General features: G+C 40.4%; 1 protein-coding gene across 10 annotated transcripts in view; it reads left to right on the forward strand.

The window, feature by feature from the left end:
• The window catches only part of MROH1 (maestro heat like repeat family member 1), a 207,750-nt gene that overhangs the window by 180,534 nt on the left and 8,042 nt on the right, over positions 1-19,174 (forward strand). For all 10 annotated transcript variants that reach the window (XM_016432035.2, XM_007488756.3, XM_007488754.3 and 7 more), the window contains one exon: positions 6,733-6,847. In XM_016432035.2, coding sequence (XP_016287521.1) covers positions 6,733-6,847 — 115 coding nt within the window. The remainder of the gene's footprint in view (positions 1-6,732; positions 6,848-19,174) is intronic.

Genomic DNA, 19,174 nt, shown 5'->3' on the forward strand with positions numbered 1-19,174 from the left:
TGGTAGCAAAGAATTGGAGCATAGTATATAATATCAGATTTGTGTGTATATACTTGTTTTGTTGAATTGCTTTTTTCTTCCTTGTTATAAGGAGGAGGTAGGGATATTGGAAAGATGATATAAAAAGTCAATCAAATCATCCCACTCTGCTTAAAGTATTTGATAAGAAGGCCAGATATCTTAATGATCTAAGTCTCAATCAGTCTCAGCCATAGACTTTAGTTTCAATCAATTAATCAGTCATAGGCTTTAGACCAAGTGGGAAAAGTCCTTTAAAATGGAGTGATGTTGCATAGGAATTATGTTCAGTTTGAGGAAATTTGGTCAGGCCATAGAAACTATATATAAAATACCAAGCTAGTTAAGAACCTGGGTCATTTCTGAGGTTGGATTGGATGTAGCATTTCAGTAAAGCCCCTGAGGAGAAACTGCTTAGTAGAATGAGGAGGGGATAGGGAAAGGAGAGGCCATAGCTTTGAACTCAGTCTAAGTTTCCTGCTCCCTCCCTTCCCTTGGCCAGAAATGAACTCATAAGTTTCAAAGGATTGGGAGAATGTGGGATTTTCCATCTTCCTTATGGTACCCTGGAATCAGCTGACCACAGTATCTGCATTGTGAAACAACTAGTGGTTTTAGATTTACTTGCTAATAGATATCATGCCTAAAGGGAGCTTCCTAAGCATATATCCCTAAGACTAAAAGGATTTCCAGTAACCAGGAGATTCAGGATTCAAGTACCTTTTTGCCATAGTCTCTAATGAGCTAACTATCCCTTGGACTAGTCATATATCATTAGGAAAGCAGTGTCACAGACTTGCCAAAGGAGGTACTCTTATACAAACTAGGTGGCAAAGTGGATAGAGGCCTAAAGTCAAGAAGATGCGAGTTTGAATGTGACCTCAGATTACTACTTACTTGCCCCTCCCTCCAGGGTTGTTGTGAGAAACAAATGAGATAATATTTATAAAGTGTGACTGGCACACAGATGCTTAATAAATGTGTGTTTCATTCTTTCTTTACTGTGCTTTATAAATACCTCTCTCTAAAGTGCTACTTAAATTTGGCTTACCTAATTGATTTTTACCTGATAATCTCTGTGGGAAGCACATCAGAATAGGAACTTAAGTCAACAGTACTGAAAAATACAATCTCCCATCCCCTCTAGGGACTCCCTAGCACTCTGAGCAAGGGGACATAGTAGCCACAGAATGGGGACCCAACTTGTTAGTTCACATGTGAGTTGGAAGAGTAAGCCCAGAATCTTGCCATACATGCAATGATTGGTTCAAAGGCAAGAAGATCTGAACAAGCAAAAATGCGTCCTGTCCTTTATCAGTAAGTTGCGGGGTAAAAGAAAGTCATACAAAGGAGTGAAAAGAATTCTGGACTCATGGAATTAAGAAATAAATTTGAGACTATCTGAAAAAGATAGTGCTGGATAATCCAAGGAGAAAATAACTGCTTGTACTTCAAAGAACAATAACTCAGATCCACAGTGTTTTGAAGTGTGAAGTGTGCCAAAAAGGCACAGAGGAAGAGGAAACAGTGGAGCCTCACCATTTGTCAACATGATTATAACAGTGTCAAGGTGTCTCCTCTCCTCTTGAGATAAAATAACCAATATGTGAAAGAGTTTCCTAATTCTTGTTAAATAAATAACTACTACCTATTCATAGAGACTCATATGGGCACAGTTGATGTCACCCAAAAGACCTGCCAAAGGTTGTATTGAAGGCATGAAGTAAAAGCCTTAGGATCACCAGGTAGTATTTGTTTCACTTTGCTGAACAAAAGTAAAGGACCCATAAAGAAAAACAGATTAGGGAAGTGAGTTGTGCTTAAGATGATGTCTGAGAAGGATAGTTGGATTTCTAGACCCCAGTTTAAAATCGGTGAATAGTGAGCTCCCGATTAGGTATGGTGAGAACATATGTACAAATCAAATCAAAGGGGTTTTAATCTGAAAAGGTAGGAAAGAAGAGGGAAAAAATGTAGAACTTCTGGGCTAGATACTATAGAGAGTACCTAAAGTGTAATGCAGGAAAGGATAACAGCAAAATGAACTAGACAGCCTTACACGAAGTATTTGACTTCATAGATAATAAGATTTAGTAGGATAAGATTTATGATTACAATATATCTAAGGAAGGATATACCTTCTTCCAGTGGAAACAGTATAAATAAAAGAAGATAGAAGAGAAGTCTATTTAGAAGATAAACTTTCATGAGGAAATAAAGCAGAAGGGGAAGGCAGGGGAAAAATCATTTTGGTAAATATTATTGTAGAAATAAAAATGATAATTTTATCAATATATACTACAACCTACCTGGTCAAAAAATAGTAAAGAGATGTTCAAGAAATAGGTCAGAGAGTTTCCTCTTACCTGTGGAATCAAATACAAATTCCTCAGTTTGACAATTAAAGCCCTTTGCAATCTGGTTCTAACTTATCTTTCTAAGTTTCTTATATATATATATATCTGTTCTCATTCATTCTCAGGTCAAACTAAACCACCTTTTTTGCTTTTCCTTAAGCCAGGACAAAAAACATTTTCACTATTTACAGTGGTAGCCTGGAGTCATCTATATTTGAGTTCAAATTGGACCCTAGACACTGGGTTGTTGACTGTGGGAAAGTCATTTAACCTTTGTTTGCCTCAGTTTCCTCCACTATAAAATCAGGGAAATAATAGCAGCTCCCTTTCAGTGTTATTATGAGGATCAAAGGAAATAATACTGACAAAATACTTAGTTTGCACAGTGCCTAATGTGCAGTATACACTTAATAAATGCTTATTCCCTCTTCCTCCTCCCTTTCCTTTTCTTTACATTTAATAGTTTGTCTCATCTTTATACCTTTGTGCAGACTATCCTCTGTCTTGGGATATAATCCTTTCTTTCCACTTCTTGATGTCCTCAGTTAATTCTCTTTACATTCTAATTTTTTTTAATTGGCCCTATATTTTATTAGCATAAGGAGCTCAAGGTGAGAAACTCACATGATCAAATCGGTCAGTGCCTTTGCTATATAGCCTGTCCTCTTAGAGAATTGACTAGGACAATTAAAGGTTGAATAACTTGCCCAGATCCACGTAGCCATTATATATCTGAGGCGCAGGGTATGAAACCAGGTCTTTGTGTCTTAAGGCTAAGCTTTATCTGCCCTGTAGTTATATGTATACATGCTATCTTTCCCAATAGAATGGAAGTCCCTTAAAGGCAAGCATTGTTTGATTTTTGCCTGTGTAGTCTCAGTGCTTGATGGCACACAGTAGGTGCTTAATAAATGCCTGTTGATTGATTGACAGGTTATGAAGAACAAATCTGAGTTGGAAATGATCCTGTGAGAATATTTTCAGGAATGACAAAGCATAGATGAGATTGAGTGACAAGGGCTTTTTCACCTTTGTGGGATAAAAGAAAGGAACAGGACCTCTGTTTGGTGTAAATGGAATGAAGATGGTGAAGATGACTGAAGAGAGTGTAGACAGAACTACTCTACTTATTTTACTTACTGATACTTCAACTCACCTTGACAGAACAAATATGACTATTAGAGAATTATATCTAAGCTGAGTAAGGAACTAATAAGAGAACTTACTTAACTGTCCTTAATGAACTCCATTCCCCTGACCCAAATAAATTACATCCTCGGGTTCCAGAAAAACTGACATGATACCGAGTCCTCTTTAAAGTATCATAAAGACATAAAAATGTATCATAAAGGGAAGGAATGGTTTGTAGGTATCTAGAAGAAGTAATAGTGAACACATATATAGCTTCATTAAGGACAGGTCATGCCAGACTAACCTTATTTCTTCCTTTGACAGAATTATTAAACCAGTAGATCGGAAGAATGCCTTATGTTTGCTAAACTAAAAGCTTCTTTGCAGTCTGTATAGAAAGATGGAGAGATCTGAGCCAGTACTAGTAGAATAAGATGGATTTGCATCTGGTTGACTGCCCTTATCCAAAGAATAGTCAGTTGATAATTTGATACTATCTTGGAAGAAAGTCTTTAGTGGAGTTCCCCAGGGATCTATGCTTTGCCCTGTTTTACTTAACATCTTCATTAGGGGCTTGGATAAATGTATATATAATATAACCAATATAATAATTATAATAATTATCAAGTTTGCAGATAATATAAAACTGGGAGGGATAACTAATGCACTAAGTGACAGATTCTATATTCAAAAAGAGCATAACACGTCAGAATATTGGACCAAATCAGACGAAATTTAATAGGGTAAATGTAAAATCTTATAGTTGTAAAGTCAATTTTTCAAACCAAGTACAATATGGAGGAGGTGTGACTACACAGAATATCTGAAGTAAATCTGGAACTAATATAATTTGATAACTTGACACTTGAGTTGGAGAACATGCAGAGTCGGGCCCTTATCATGGTTGATTTCATATCATATAAATATCAGTTGAAGGAACTGAACAAGAACTGGACAAGAAGGTCCATGGAGGGTACAGTTGTCAGAGACTTCAGCAGTGCTCCAGCCCAACTCGTATCCAACATGACACATAAATACCCATTCGTGTCTGATGACTATGGGTGACAGAACCTTCTGTTGTGTGAAGGCAGTGGGTTTTGCTTGTGAACAGCTCAGCTTGGTCAAGCAGATTCTGATGTCAAGCCTAAACTGGTTTCTGCAGTTTCTTCCTGTTGTTCCTGGTTCTTTTGCACCAAACAGTACAAACCTAAAAGCTGTTATATTGCCCCTCTGCTGAGTCTTCAGGTTAAATCCTCCCAGTTCATTTTACTAATTCTCATATGGCATGTGCTTAAGGCCCCTGCCATGTACCTCAAGTGTGGTACAGTAGAGAAAGAGCACTGATTCTAGAGTTGGAGAACCTGGATTCAAATCCCACCTGGTATATATTACTTGTGTGTCTTTGGGCAAGGTATTTAATATTTCTGGGCCTCAGTTTCTTCATCTGTAAAATGTGGGAGTTAGACTAGATGGCCTCAGAGGTCTCTTCCAGCTCTAGGTACTCTAATTTCACCATATTGTTTGCCCTTGTCTAGACACCATCCAGCTTATCAACATCCTTAAAATATAGTGCTCAGAACTCCTCATAATACTTTCTACATGGTCTGACTAGGATAGATTATGCTTTTCTTCCTGGGAGTTCTTGCAGCCCAAAGTCATATTAGCCATTTTGGCTGCCACATTCTGTTGCTAGCTCAATAAATTTGCAGTACATTAAAACCCCCAGATCTTTCTTAGGCAGACTTCTAATCGTGCCTTTCCCAGGTTGACATAATAGCCTTCTTCAATTATTTAAAGAGTTGTAACTGGAAGAGAGATTAGAATTTTCTAGTTTGGCCAATAGGTAGCACTAGGAGTGACATGCCAAAAGGCAAATTCAGGCTTGATATAAGGGAAAACTTGCTACCTATGAGAACTTTTTTTTTAAAGGAAGGGGCAGCTAGGTGGCTCAGCGGATTGAGATCCAGGCTGGAAGATGGGAAGTCTAGGATTCAAATGTGGCCTCAGACTGTTCTTCTGCCTTAGAATCAATACACAGAATGTAATTACAGGTTTTAAAAAAATGGAATGAGACACTTTGGGAGGTCAGACTCTTCATTTAATGTCTTCAAGTAAGACTGGATAACTATTGATTATATTGTAAAGGGACTTATTTTTCATGGAGTCCACTTACAACTTTGAAAACATTTGATGCTATGAACAGGGAATGTTTATTTTGGAGAAGATAGTGGAGGATATGATGAGTTCCTTTGTAGGACTGTCACCATCTCTCTCACTCACTGTTCTTATTTTTACCCCTCTGATTTCAATCAGGACCACAAACAACAGGCAAAAATTGGAGAGACGAGAGAGACGAGATAATGAGAGAAAGGAAGAGATGAGTACAGAAGAGGGAGAGAGAATGAGAGAATAGAGGGAGAAAGAAGAGGAAGAAAGAGGAGAGGGAAAGATATAGCTCAGTATAAGGAGAAATAACAAAATACTCTCCCAGACTTTGACTTTCCTATCTATCATTCAAGATTTCCAAGCAAAAGTTAGATGACCTCTTTTCAGGAATACTGTAATAGGGATGCTTATTTAACTAGACACCCTCTGGGTTCTCTTCTAACTCTGAGTTTTTAAGAGTCTGTGACCTTACCCTCTAGAGGAATCTGAACTGCTCAGTCACTGGGAAAACCAGGATATCCTAACTCTGCAACATATACTGCTATCTCTCCTTAAGGTGTGGAGCTGGCATGAAATGTAGCCTTGTAGGGTGTGAGGAAATCCTCCAGTCAGGGAACTTAAAGCTAAGTCAGCTTCTCCTATTTCTGAATTTTTGCACTCTCTGATGATCCCCATGCTTCATAAGTTGCTGCCCACTCCTGGTGATAGCCTGAAGCACAATGACCTACAGTTGGCATTAATTGCTCTTTTTTGCCTTCCTGAAGTGTTTTCTTCCTAGGGAGCCCCCAAGACCTGTTAGAACTAAAAGTACTCTTTGGGGAGAACATGGGAATGATAAACCTTGGTGTTATAGATGTATTACCTTTTCTTTGGGCTGCAAGTGTCCAACCTGTGGGAGGTGGGGATTAAGAGCAAGGGAATCTCTTACGGGCAAGCTTCTAGAATATGGGTCAGAAAGATCCTTGGACAGGGCCAGACATTATGGTGGTAGTTGTCTCCATCTATCTGCTTTTCTGCCTGTCTACCCAGGCATTCATGTGCCTGGCATCTATCTCTGCAGAGCCATGGCCAAGCATTCAGGTCCCAAGCTCCCGTTGATTGTGAAGACGCTTATCCCTGTGCTCAACAGCGTGTACGAGATCCAGAGGATCACCACCATCGCCTACTTTGCAGAGGTGAGGATGCGGCCGCCCTCCCACCTTCACTCACCAGGTCTAGTCTCTCCAAGGCCTTATTTCCCTTTCATGCCCCCTAGCATGGCCAGTGGACCCTGGCATGAAGAGATGATGTATGCTTCCTGCTACTTTTGACTCTGACTCGGAAGTCTGCTTACGTTTCCTCTGTTACTCAGGAAAACTTTCAGAAAATCCATGGCAATTAGTGATTGTTTAATTCTTTATATTTGTATCCCCATTGTCCAGTATGGTCTCTGGCAGATAGTAGGCACTTACTGAATACTTGTTGATTGATGATGGAAAAAGAAGAATTTTATTTCTTTTGCTAAAAGGAAAGTGAGTTGCTTCTCCCCCTCCCTCCCCTTTTTTAAAGCTTATAATATTTGGGGACAGCTGGGTGGCTCAATGGAGTAAGATCCAGGCCTAGAGATGGGAGGTCCTAGGTTCAAATCTGACCTCAGACACTTCCTACCTGTGTAACCCTGGACAAGTCCCTTAACCCCTATTTTTGCCTAGCCTTTATCACTCTTCTGCCTTAGAACCAATACACAGTCTTGATTCTAAGATGGAAGGTGAGGGTTATGGGGGGGGGAAAAGTTTGTAATATCTGAAGATTTTATTGGTACAGTATTTGACTTATATTAGTCATTTTATGCAAATTTGAAGTTTTGAGTAGAAAGGCTCTTTAGATTTGTTGCTTCTGACAGAGCCACCTTGAGCTAGAGCAGCCACCACAAATATGTCAAGAATTCAGTCTGGCCCAAGAGGACCCCTTCCCTTAGTATTCCCCAATAGTCCTTTCAACTTTAAGCAGGCTGGCTGAACTTAAAGGTCATGTTCCCTCGCTCACTATCCCTGTTTCTCCCACTGGATGAGTTGTGATGTGCCTAAAGTCACATAAAAAGGACCCAGGATGAGGCAAGGTAAAGAAAGTTGACTTTTGTTTTACTAGGTGAAGCACCTCTGCATTTGTGGTGTATGCTGGGATTGAAGCCAGAGCCTGGAGGGTAGGACTTAGCCCTAAATGTAGGGTTGCCTTTAGATACACCAGGTTTATGTATTGAGGCTTATAAGTTCTGAAAGTTAAGATATTCTGCCCAGCAATCATTTGGGTCCCATGGAATATCCCTTTGTGTTATTGGTATCATGGATGGATCCCAATGGTCATCCTCTTGCTTTCTGGTGGGTTCTCTATGTATATGTATAGAAGTTCTAACTGACAAGGGGAGTGGAGGGAGGTGGGCCAGTGTATAGACCTCAGAGAAATTACAAACAGATGCATTTAGATTTGACATAAGGAAAAGCTTCCTAATAATTAAGAACTATCCAAAAATAGAGTGGACTATCTCAGGAAGCAGTGGGTTTCCTCTCCTTTGGTATCTTCAGGCAAAGACTGGATGCCTTTTTGTAGGGAGCATATTGAAAGGATTCTTAGGTATAGATTGGGCTAGGTGGCCCCTGGAACCCCTTCCAGTTCTGAAATTTTGAAGCTTAAATCTTATTGGTGATTTTCCATTCCCTCTTAAGGCCTTAATGGAGAAGAATTTCTGTCAATCTATCTCTGAGCTCACTCTAGGCATGGCAATGCCCTGAGCTAGCCAACACTCCTTTTCCCCTGCCTGACGTACCGACTTCAAGAATGAAGTGACTCAAAGCCTCTCCCCTCCCTTCTACACTCACTGGGAGGGAGGGAGGCCAGGCAGTGCCTCCCTTCGACCTGTAAGCAGAGCCTTAACACCCTAGGTCAGGGCCAACAATACATAACTAGCCCTCCCTCTCTTCTCCTTGTAAACCACCTTTTAAATTTCTCCATGGCTGCTGCTGCTGCCACTGCTCAGCCTCAGCCCTGTTTTTGTTTAGTGTTTGGCTGAGTTGGAAGGGAGAAAGGGAGGGAATTGGGGAAGGCCTGCCGTTGGCAGAAATCCAAAATCCAGCTCTGGCTGAGAGTGAGGGTGGCTGGCTCCCACTGCATCCTTGAAGGGTTTAAAATAGCCCTTTGGCTTTTACCAGAGTGATTGGGGGAAGGAAGCTGCTTCCTGCCTCTCTCCTTCTGAATGGCTGATGAGGTGAGAGTGTGAGTGATTTTTTCAATTACAGCCCCTTCCCTTTTCATAGCAATGGAGAGAGGCTGGATAGTGAGGTGAGGCTGGGGGCAGGGTAATGTCTGGATCTGAGGCCAGAGGGCTCATCACCTGAGGGGACTAGATTGTGGCTCATTGTCCCTAATGCTGCAAGGTCAGATGACCTGAGTTCCATTGTAACTCTTTGGTTCCACTTGGTTCTGTACTGGATCCTCAAAGGGGTGAGGGTCCAGATGTAGAAGAAGCCTTCACAGATGCATGAAGAGTCCAGAAATTATATTTGAATTGGCCTTGGTACCTTCTTTTGATCCTGCCCAGTCTGGGGACCCTAAAAGGAACTTAACATGATTTGTATTGGTATTAGGAAGGGTACAGTTATTTGGAGGAAGATGGAGGGAGAGATAGGACAAGATAGGTTGAAGAGCCCAAAGTTTTGGAGAACTGGACAGTGGAGTGTAAGAAAGATGGCTCTGGTTTGGAGTATGCTGTTTCAAGAAGGATCTAGCCTGTGGTGGGACTAAGGGCCAGGGCTGTGCAAGATAGCCAGTGTTTATTTAGGGTTATCTCATTGCCTTGAATGACCAAGGAATTTCCCACAGTTCCCTGGTCCCCTTAGGTAGTCCCTAAATTAGTCTTTCATTTGAGTTTTCTTGTGAACCTAGCCATGGACTCAGCTGCTGCAGTACTGTGAGGGATAGAAAGGAAGAATAGACCTCATCCTTATAGAAAGCTTCCAATCTGGTTGGAACATACTTGTTCCAAGGACATACTTGAAACACACTTCAAAGAACACTAATACACATACACACATATAATTTAAGTGTTAAACTTTAGGAGGGCAGAGGAGAGAAGTAAAGCATCATGGACTATAAAAAGTAGAAAAAGCATCATGGTGGAGGAAGTTCTTGAGCCCTGGGCCATGAATGATGGATAAGATTTGGGTAAGTGGAAGAAAAGCAGGGACAGTTTTAAAAGCTAGGTAGAATTCTCAAAGGAGCTATCTAGGAACCTGGGGATATTGAGGCAGCCCAGCAAAGGATGAGGAGTTACGCAGCTTCGAATGTATGCGGCATGAGTTAATTTACATTTCATTGGTAATGTTAGCACCAGCATGGTCAGGGGTTGCCTGTTCCCCACTTGCCCTGAAAAAGCCACCCTAAGAAGAACCTGCTCTCTCGCTCTCTCTCATCCAAGCTTTTCAGACCCAAAGAAGATCCAAATGCAGATACCAGCCTGAGCTCATCTAACTATCCATCCCCGGCTAAGGAATATTGGCTAGGGTGACAAATATACTGGATTTTGGAGTGATGGGGTAAGGTTAACCCCTCTGTTTCAGTGTCACCACCACTTTGTGGAGACATGGACTTTACCCCAGAGTGACATGAGTATAAGCTATATTGTGTACCATAGAAAAGAGGGTAGGTGAGGTTCTGGAGAAAATTCTGATGAGGAAAGAGAGAGAAATGGATGTGGACATACAGGGAACTCATGGAAACTAGAAATGGCTAAAGCTTATTACATCTTGCTAAAAACAACAACAACAACAAAGCAAAGGCCTTAAGAAAAGTCCCTTATTTGTTGAAGTGACTCAAAAGAGAAGGTGGATTTGGGAGTTATCTAAGAAGTTATGTATAAAAGTGACCTTTATACTTCTTAACCACAGCTTCGAAATAAAGCAATGATGATTGGAGAGTGGGGGGGTGGAGACTGGAGAGTTCACTGGATTGAGAGTCGGGCCTAGAGAGAAGAGAGTAGGCCCTAGATTCAAATGTGGCATCAGACACTTCCTAGCTGTGTGACCCTGGGCAGGTCACTTAACCCCCATTGCCTAACCCTTACCACTCTTCTGCTTTAGAACCAATACACAGTAGTGATTCCAAGGCAGAATGTAAGTGTTTAAATAAATAAAGTAATGATGGACTGTAAGCTGATGAACAAATACACCTCCAAGGGCTAATAAAGACATATTCTCATAGAGTATCAGAAATATGAGTGCTTTGTAGTGGAAAGGGATAGGGAAGGAGAAAACAGCCTATATAGATCTGGCAAGTCTGGTAGTAAAGCAGGTAAGGAAGAAGAAAAGCCACAAGAGACAAGGTATAAAACGATATCTGGCCTCAGATATTTACAAACAAATGCACAAGTCACAGAAAGTAAGAATTAGAGATGCTGATTGAAGAAAGCAAATCTAACCTCAGACATCACAATTTTTTGTAGAGTAGGACTCATGAGTGCAATATGGCCTTAGAAACCTTAAAAAGTATTGGATAGAATGATTGGGCCATGGAGTGGAATTGCATATGTTAATGTTACACTCCTGAAACCTAGAAACCAAAAGAATTGGGAGAGAAATCAGTCAGCATTGATTAAAACTTAATATACCAACAATCGAATGTAATGGACTTCTCTATTAGTAGCAATGCAATGATCCAGGACAATTCTGAGGGGCTTATGAGAAAGAACGCGATCCACATCTAGAGGAAGAAATGTGGGAGCAGAAACACAGAAGAAAAGCAGCTGCATAGTCACATGGGTTGATGGGGATATGATTGGGGATGTAGACTCTAAATGATCACTCTAGTGCAAATATCAATAATATGGAAATAAGTCTTGATCAAGGACACATGTAAAACCCAGTGGAATTGCACATTGGCTATGGAGGGGGTGAGGAAAGGGGAGGGAAGGAACATGATTCTTGTAACCAGGGGAAAATGTTCTAAATTGACTAATTAAATAAAATTTAAAAATTAAAAAACAAAAACAAAAACACCTCACATTAAAAAAATAAAAATAAAAAAACAACAACTTAATGTATCAAGCCCTGAGCAAAGGGATTGGAATACAAAAGTGAAATAGTTCCCTCCCCTTACGGAGCTTATATTGTTATGGGGAGAGACAACTTGTATAATATACATATACAATGGTGTAAAATTAACTGAAACAAAGAAAAAGAATGAAATCTGTTGACTTATTAATGCAAAGAGAAAATACGGTATAATTAGAATAGTACAAGCTTTGCCTTTGATACAAGTCATTTATTCTGGGCAAATCATTTAAATTCTCAGTGCCCTAGGCAATTCTCTAAGACTATAAGTTGCAGAAAAGTTGGCTACCTGCATTAGTAGAGAAAATTTTCTCACTCAGTAACTACTTATATTAAGGAAATCATAGGTATAGCCCCTATCCCTACAATAAACCTTGTAACATCTTCTTTCAAAAAAGAAACACACACACAAATTTTAATATGGATTATGTCTTTTTGCCATGTTGCTTATTTTTACATAATTTACACAGATTCACAGGTATTGAGTTTTGTATTGAGTTTCACATATATCCTTTTTTTTTTTTAACCCTTACCTTCCATCTTGGGATCAATATTGTGTATTGGTTCCAAGGCAGAAGAGTGGTAAGGGCTAGGCAATGGGGGTTAAGCGACTTGCCCAGGGTCACACAGCTAGGAAGTATCTGAGGCCATATTTGAACCCAGGGGTGTATGGGGTGTTCAGGGAGGGGTAGTATCTCTGGTATGGAGGGCTTGTCATGTCTTCTTAGGTCAGCTCTCCAGCCTCTGACCCTCACCTGACACCCAGCTCTCACTTGTGGCTCCTAGTAGCTGCTAGCATGCGGCAGCGGCCACACCCCGGGCAACAGCTTTGACAGGCCCGCTAAACCTTGTGAGGGTAGCCATCGGGTCGTCATTGACCCCTGGTGAACCAGGGCTTTGCTCACCCAGCATGTGAAGACTGCTTCGGCGGAACAGGCGGAAGAAACCAATAAGAAGATTCAGTGGCTAAGATGGCGATGCAGCAAAGCACTGTGGAGTGCTTAGGGCGTGTTGGAGCACAAAGGACAACACAGCCATCCAATGCAGCTGAGGAAGTCTCCAGGTGTAACGACTTTTCGTACCACTGGACCCAGGCTTCCAACGCCGAGAGAGTGGGACTGTCTCTGTGCATCGGCTTTTCCACTTAAATTTCCTTCATGCACAAGTATCTTTGTGCACACTCATCTATCCTAACCCCGTCCACCCTCTTCAAGACCTGCGACGATGGGGGAGTGGCGACGCAACAGGTGGAGGTGACCACTGGCAGTTGTAGTCACGATCGTGCACGAAGGCGGCCCACGGACCAGTGGTCGCTCGGCCTTGTGGGCAGCAGGGACGTTCGGCAGCATCCTGGACAACTGAGCAGCCCTCTCTAGGACAGCACTGCTCACCCTAATCAAGGGAGGGGACTAGAAAAGGTGTCCCAAATATTGCCTGCCCTATAAACACCCGGTCAGCACGGCTGGCGGGTCATCCCCTTTAAGCGGTCAAAATCAAAGAAAAAATACAAAGAAACTCCTACTAGGAGCATGGAACATCAGGACGTTACTTGACAGAGAAAATACGCCAAGACCTGAGAGAAGAACAGCCCTAATTGGTAAAGAATTGGCGCGATATAACATCGACATCGCAGCCTTAAGTGAAACACGCTTACCAGAAGAGAGGGATCACTCAGCGAACCCACCACTGGATACACCTTCTTCTGGAAAGGTAGAGCCTCAAATGAAGACAGAATCCATGGTGTTGGCCTGGCTATCAAGACAAGTTTGCTCAAACAGCTGCCAGACTTGCCTGTGGGCATCAGCGAGAGGCTCATGAAGATCCGTTTGCCTCTCAGCAAAGACTGGTATGCCACAATCATCAGCACATATGCCCCAACACTGACCAGCACAGAGGAGACCATCGAGCAGTTCTACTCTGACCTGAGTGCCATCCTGCACTCAGTGCCCACAAATGACAAGCTGATACTACTGGGAGACTTCAACACCCGCGTTGGCCAGGACCATGAAAGATGGAAAGGAGTGCTCGGCAAACACGGCGTGGGCAAAATGAACAACAACGGCCTACTGCTACTCAGCAAATGCTCAGAGTTCGAACTCACCATCATGAACACTATGTTCAGAATAGCAAACAAATATAAAACAACATGGATGCACCCACGATCAAAACAGTGGCATCTCATTGACTACATCATTGTACGCTGGCGAGACATCCAGGATGTACAGATCACCAGAGTAATGAGAGGAGCTGAATGCTGGACAGACCACCAATTGATTAGAGTGACTCTTCAAATGCGCACTGCGCCTCGCCATCCAAAACGCGCCCAGACAGTTTGCATTTTACAATGTGAGTCTTCTTAAAGATCCAGCTTATTTGCAAACATTCCAGTCCTGCCTGGACGACAAGCTGTCTGCCAAGGGACCACTGACTGGAAGCTCAACTGAGAAATGGAACCAGTTCAGAGTCGCAGTGAAGGAAACATCAAAGGCAGTCCTAGGCCCCAAACAACGCAACCACTAGGACTGGTTCGACAAGAACAACACTGCTATTGAAGACCTATTGTGCAAAAAGTACAAAGCCTTTATGGAGTGGCAAAATAACCCAAACTCTGCTCCTAAAAAGGACAGATTCAAGTCTCTCCAAGCCACGGCACAGTATGAGATCAGGAAGTTGCAAGACCGATGGTAGGGAAAAAAGGCAGAAGAAACCCAGCACTTTGCTGATACAAAAAACTACAAACAATTTTTCAGTGTCCTCAAGACTGTCTGTGGGCTATTAAAACCCACCACCACTCCTTTGCTATCCTCTGATGGTGATACTCTCATAAAAGATAAAAAAGGAATCGGCAATAGGTGGAAAGAACACTTCAGTCAGCTTCTCAACCGACCCTCTTCAGTTGACCAAAGCGCCCTTGACCAGATCCCCCAAAACCGCACCATTGAACAACTCGATGTCCCTCCTTCAATAGAGGAAGTCCAAAAAGCCATTAAACAAATGAGTGCAGGCAAGGCACCCGGTAAAGACGGGATCCCAACCGAGGTGTACAAGGCCTTAAATGGAAAGGTGCTCCAGGCATTCCACATAGTGCTGACCAGCATATGGGAAGAGGAAGACATGCCCCCAGAACTCAGAGATGCCTCCATCGTAGCCCTATACAAGAACAAAGGCGCACGAGTAGTCTGTGGCATCTGCAGAGGCATCTCACTACTCTCCACTGCTGGAAAGATCCTCGCCCGTGTTATACTAAACAGACTCCTGTCATCTGTTTCAGAGCAGAACCTGCCTGAATCACAATGTGGCTTCCGACCAGATCGCAGCACTATCGACATGGTCTTCACGGTGAGGCAAATGCAGGAAAAATGCCTTGAGCAGAACCTGAGTCTCTACATTGTTTTCATAGACCTGACAAAGGCATTTGACACAGTGAACAGGGACGCATTGTGGGTGATCCTCAGCAAGCTCGGTTGCCCAGCAAAATTTGTCAAACTGATCCAGCTCTTTCATGTCGACATGACAGGGGAAGTCCTATCTGGTAGAGAGACTTCCGATCGCTTCAACATCTCCAATGGCGTGAAACAAGGCTGTGTCCTCGCTCCGGTACTATTCAACCTATACTTCACCCAAGTATTATGACATGCTGTGATGGATCTAGACCTGGGTGTCTACATCAAATACTGACTGGATGGCTCCCTATTCGACCTTCGCTGCCTGACTGCAAAAACAAAGACAATAGAGAGACTCATCCTGGAAGAAAATCTGAGAAATTCATAAAATTGAAAGTGAACCATCAAACTAATAAGACTAGGAGTTGATTTTATTTAAAAAAACAAATAAAATAGAGCATTGGTTAATTTGATCTAAAAAAGAAAACCAAATAACCGGTTATCAAAAAAGAAAAGGGTGAATTCATCACCAATGAAGGGGAAATTAAAGCAATCATTAGGAGCTATTTTGCCCAGTCATATGCCAATAAATCTGGCAATCTACATGAAATTTATGAATATTTACAAAAATATGAATTTCCCAGATTAACAAAAGAGGAAATAGAATACTTAAATGATCCCATTTCAGAAAAAAGAAATTGAACAAGCCATCAATGAACTCCCTAAGAAAAAATTCCTCAGAGCTAGATGGAATCACAAGTGAATTCTATCAAACATTTAAAGAACACTTAATCCTAATATTATATGAACTGTTTAGGAAAATAGACAAAGAAGGAGTCCTACCAAGTTCTTTTTATGACACAAATATGGTGCTGATTCCAAAGCCAGGAAGTGCAAAAACAGTAAGAAAACTATAGGCCAATTTCATTAATGAAGATAGATGCAAAAATTTTAGGAGACAGTATATCACAGATATTATTCACTCTGATCAGGTAGTATTTATAGTGAGTTCTTTCCCAGTAATTGCAATCTTTAGGTTAATCACACACAATGCTACTGTATTTGTTCATTTCTGTATATTGTAGACCTAGTGTGTTCCATTGAATGATATCTTTCTTCTTAAGCCAGTGTCATCATACTGTTTTAATGGTTACTACTTTGGGTGTTAAAGATATAACACTTCAAATGTGAGGACTTGCTAAGGCCATTTCAGGGCTGCTCATCCACCTCTGGTGTGCACCTGACACTAGGCTCTCACTTGTGGATAGACTTCAAAGGCTCTGGAAAAGAGAATGAGGCTGATAACTTTATGCAATTCTTCCTCCCTTACATCCAGTTGATGCACAAGGCAAGAAATTTCCTTGGGGTGTCATTGGCCCTCTTCAAAAACAAAGGGGCAGCTATAAGCAACAAACTGGGAAAAACATTTTATAACAAATTTCTCTGCTAAAGGATCCATTTCTCAAATATATAAAGAACTAAGTCAAATTTATAAGAATCCAAGTCATTCCCCAGGTGATAAATGGTCAAGGGTCATGAATAGGCAGTTTTCAGATGAAATCAAAACTATCAATAATCATATGAAAAGATATTCTAAATCCCTCCTGATTAGAGAAGTGCAAATTAAAACTTAACTCTGAAGTACCACCTCACACCTATCAGATTGGCCAATATGACAGTAAAGGAAAATACTAAATGTTGGAGGGAATGTGTCAAAATTGGGACACTTAATGCATTGCTGGTGGAGTTGTGAATTGATTCAGCCATTCTGGAGGGCAATTTGGAATTATGCCCAAAGGGCTTTAAAAGAATGCATGCCTTTTGATCCAGCAATAACACTGCTAGGTCCATATCCCAAAGAAATTTTTTAAAATGGGAAAGGAGCTGTTTGTACAAAAATTTGTATAGCTGTGCTTTTTGTGGTGGCAAAGAATCGGAAACTAAAAGGATGCCCTTCAATTGAAGAATGGCTGAACAAATTATGACATATGATGGTGATGGAATACTACTATGCTATAAGGAATGATAAACAGGATGATTTCTGTAATAACTGGAAAGACCTACGTGAACTGATACAGAGTGAAATGAGCAGAACCAGGAGAACATTATACACAGTAACTAAAATATTGTGGGACAGTCAAATGTGATAGACTTTGCTATTAACAGCAAAACAGTGACCCAGTATAATTCCAAGGGACTTGTGAGAAAGAATGCTATCTACCTCCAGAGAAAGAACTGTTGGGGTATAAATGCAGATGAAAACATGATTTATCGCTTGTTTATTTGGGTATAGGATTTGGGGTTTTGATTTTATAAGATTATTCACTTACAAAATGAATAATATTGAAATATGTTTGAAGTGATAATACATGTACAACCCAGACTGAATTGCTTGTCAACTCCAGGATGGGGAAGGGAGACAACATGAATCATATAATTTTGGGAAACTTGCATGTAAATTTGTTTTTAAAATAAAGATAAAACAAACTTTTTTAAATTAAAAAAGGGGGGCAGTTTGGTGGCTCAGTGGATAGAGAGCCAGACCTGGAGAAAGGAAGTTCTGGATTCGAATTTGGCCCCAGATACTTACTAAGTATGTGACTCTGGTAAAGTTACTTAACTCCAGTTTGCCTGGTCCATACCACTCTTTTAGAATCAATACTTAGTATCAATTCTGAGACAAATGGTAAGGTTTAAAAAATGAAAACAAAGGACAACAGACTACTTGTAGTACAGTTTGAGATCTAGTACTGATAGACCCCCTTTCCTTCATTTTTCCATAATTAATCTTGAGATTCTTGTCCTTTTATTTCTCCAGATGAATTTTATTATTTTTCCTAGATGTATTAATATTCTTGTGAGTTTGATTGGCAAATAATTGAATAATTAATTTAGGTAGTTTATTTTTATTATTATATGTTGGTTCTACCTACCTATGAGCAATTAATGTTTAATTATTTAGGGTTTTATATCTGCAAAAATATTTTATAATTAAATTCATGTAGTTGCAGGGTGAATATGAATAAACATTCCCAAGTATTTTATAACTAATATAGGCATTCTGAATGGAATTTCACCTTCTTTCCCTGCTTCTTAGCTTTCATGGGTTTATATACAGGAGTTCTGATGACTCCTGTTGACATCTTATATCCTACAACTTTGAAGAATATATTTCCAATTTTTAGCTGACTCTCTAGGATTCTCCAAGTATATAATCATTTTATCTTCAAAAAATAATAATTTTCTTTTCTCTTTGCCTATAGTTATTCTCTTGATTTCTTTTTCTTATATTATTGCTAGAGCTAGCACTTCAAAAACTGTTAAGAAATAGTAGTAATAATGGACATCCTTGCTTACCCCTGATCTTATTGGAAAGGCCTTTTGTGTGTGATGTTTGCTCTTGGATTTTGATAAATACTACTTACTATATTAAGGAAAGGTTCATTTATTTGCTTAAAAAAAGGAAGTGGTAGAGAAAGGGACAGATTAAATTTTTAATTAAAATTTAATTACTACCTTTAAAAAATGGCCATAGTTTGTGCATGGCAGCTAGAAGAGGGGCTTCTCTAAGTGAGCTTAAGCTTGAACTTCTGGCTGCCTTTTCTTTGTTTTTCTTATGCTGAATTTAGACAACCAAACAGTAAATCTGGTGGATGTTTCCAGCCTAAGAGATAGCTTTGTGAGTTTAAGAGCTCAGTAATTCCTGGGTACATTATTTAGTGCTTGCTGTTTTATGGGAATTCCCCCTGATGGCTACCATTTTGCCTTCCAGAGCTGCTGTAAGGATCAAAAAAAGGCAGCCTAGGTAAATCACTTTATAGACATGATAAATAATCATAATGTATAATATGATTATATACAATTAATAATATAATCATAATAAAAATAATGATATAAATATCAAAAGACAAAGCATGTGTTAAGTATAAAATAAATATAAATCATAAAAAATTTAAAAATAATAAAGTGTATGATACCTTAGAATCCTGGGTCTCGAGCTGGAAGAGTCTTTTGGGCATGATCCTAGTCCAACCCCCTA

The sequence above is a fragment of the Monodelphis domestica genome, chromosome 3 (genome assembly GCF_027887165.1).
Source record: "Monodelphis domestica isolate mMonDom1 chromosome 3, mMonDom1.pri, whole genome shotgun sequence".
NCBI classification, from domain to species: Eukaryota; Metazoa; Chordata; class Mammalia; order Didelphimorphia; family Didelphidae; genus Monodelphis; species Monodelphis domestica.